The sequence below is a fragment of the Ochotona curzoniae genome, unplaced genomic scaffold, assembly GCF_017591425.1.
Source record: "Ochotona curzoniae isolate NIBS_2020 unplaced genomic scaffold, NIBS_Ocur_1.0 contig_1274, whole genome shotgun sequence".
Classification (NCBI taxonomy): domain Eukaryota; kingdom Metazoa; phylum Chordata; class Mammalia; order Lagomorpha; family Ochotonidae; genus Ochotona; species Ochotona curzoniae.
This window is the reverse complement of record NW_024465023.1, coordinates 16,952,880-16,954,135: the sequence shown is the minus strand read 5'-3', so window position 1 is coordinate 16,954,135 and position 1,256 is coordinate 16,952,880. Positions and strand designations below refer to the sequence as shown.

General features: G+C 52.1%; 1 protein-coding gene across 1 annotated transcript; it reads left to right on the top strand.

Annotated features, from left to right (window-relative positions):
* The first annotated feature begins 634 nt into the window (after window positions 1-634).
* LOC121171381 (histone H2A-Bbd type 1-like) lies at window positions 635-1,018 on the top strand. Its single transcript, XM_041003100.1, has one exon. It carries the CDS (start codon window positions 635-637, stop codon window positions 1,016-1,018), a length of 384 nt encoding a protein of 127 aa, XP_040859034.1.
* The last annotated feature ends 238 nt before the right edge of the window (window positions 1,019-1,256 follow it).

Genomic DNA, 1,256 nt, shown 5'->3' with positions numbered 1-1,256 from the left:
CCAAAACAGATAAAACAATGACAAAAAAGTAAATAAAATCATGGCACTCATACCCTTGGGCAATAACTACCATATAACAAAGTGACACATACATAACCAAATGAAAGGAGAATCCAAAGCGCAAAAACGAAAATACTGATCAGAAACACTGAGATAAATGTGGACACAGAGGCAAAGATGTGTATGCTTGTTGTATAAGAAAGCAACAACTGAGCCCTTGATAAAGGTCACTCATGTCTGGCAGTGGACTGCAACTTACACAGGGATGGAAAGGAACTCAGAGAAAACACAAGAAAGGAATCAGTTTATCTGACTGCTTTCCCACAGACATGGCAATGTCTCCACTGAAACTACTTTGGAGGAGACTGTTAAATAAGCCCTGTGGGCTTTCTTTAAAAGGGGCCACAGTGTCCTGCAAGCAAGTTCCTCCCAGCCATTTCTAGGCCAGGCCTCTGCAGGGCCCACTGGCCACCACTGACATCACAGACAGAGGTGTCACAAAGGCTGCCCTTGCCTAGCCAATCCAGGGCTACAGAAACACAGTGGGCGGCACTGAGCAGTGGTAGCTTGACAGGCACCTGGCCAGCAGGAAAATCAAGCTGAGCCACCTGGGAGTAGAAACCAGCCCACCATCATGCATGGGAGGAGGCCCACCAAGAAATCCCGTCGGCGACGCAGGAAGCCCATCTCCCGCTCCACCAAAGCTGAGCTGCAGTTCCCTGTGAGCCGCGTGGACCGCCACCTGCGAGAAGACCGCTATGCTCAGCGCCTGAGCTCCTCCACCCCTGTGTTCCTGGCCGGGGTCCTCGAGTACCTCACGTCCAACATCCTGGAGCTGGCTGGCGAAGAGGCTGACAAGAACGGCAAGATTCGCATCACCCCAGAACACCTGCAGAAGGCGATGGAAAACAACGAGCATCTCAAGGACCTCTTGGACAGTGGCAGCAACCCTCCTGCTGCTGAAGAGCCCAAGTCCCAGGAAAAGGAGGAGCAGGAGGAGGAAGAGGAGGAGCCATGACACCCAAGCCTCGAGCATGGCTCGCCTCACCTGACAACAGCCTTCCCCCCATCCCTACAACCCCACCCTGCCATCTCCCTTAGAAAAATAAAGTGTTAAGTCAATTGCAACAGTGCTGAGTCCTCTCTGTGTGTCATTTCGGGTGGCAGGCAGCTGTGAACCATGCAGAGGGTTGGAGGGGAGTGTTTGGATCAGGGATTTCAGAGAAAGTGTTTCCATGTTGACCATGGGCCTGGAA

Bases quoted from the DNA above. Each gene is read 5' to 3' on its own strand.
- LOC121171381 (XM_041003100.1), top strand. From the start codon at position 635: ATGCATGGGAGGAGGCCCACCAAGAAATCCCGTCGGCGACGCAGGAAG.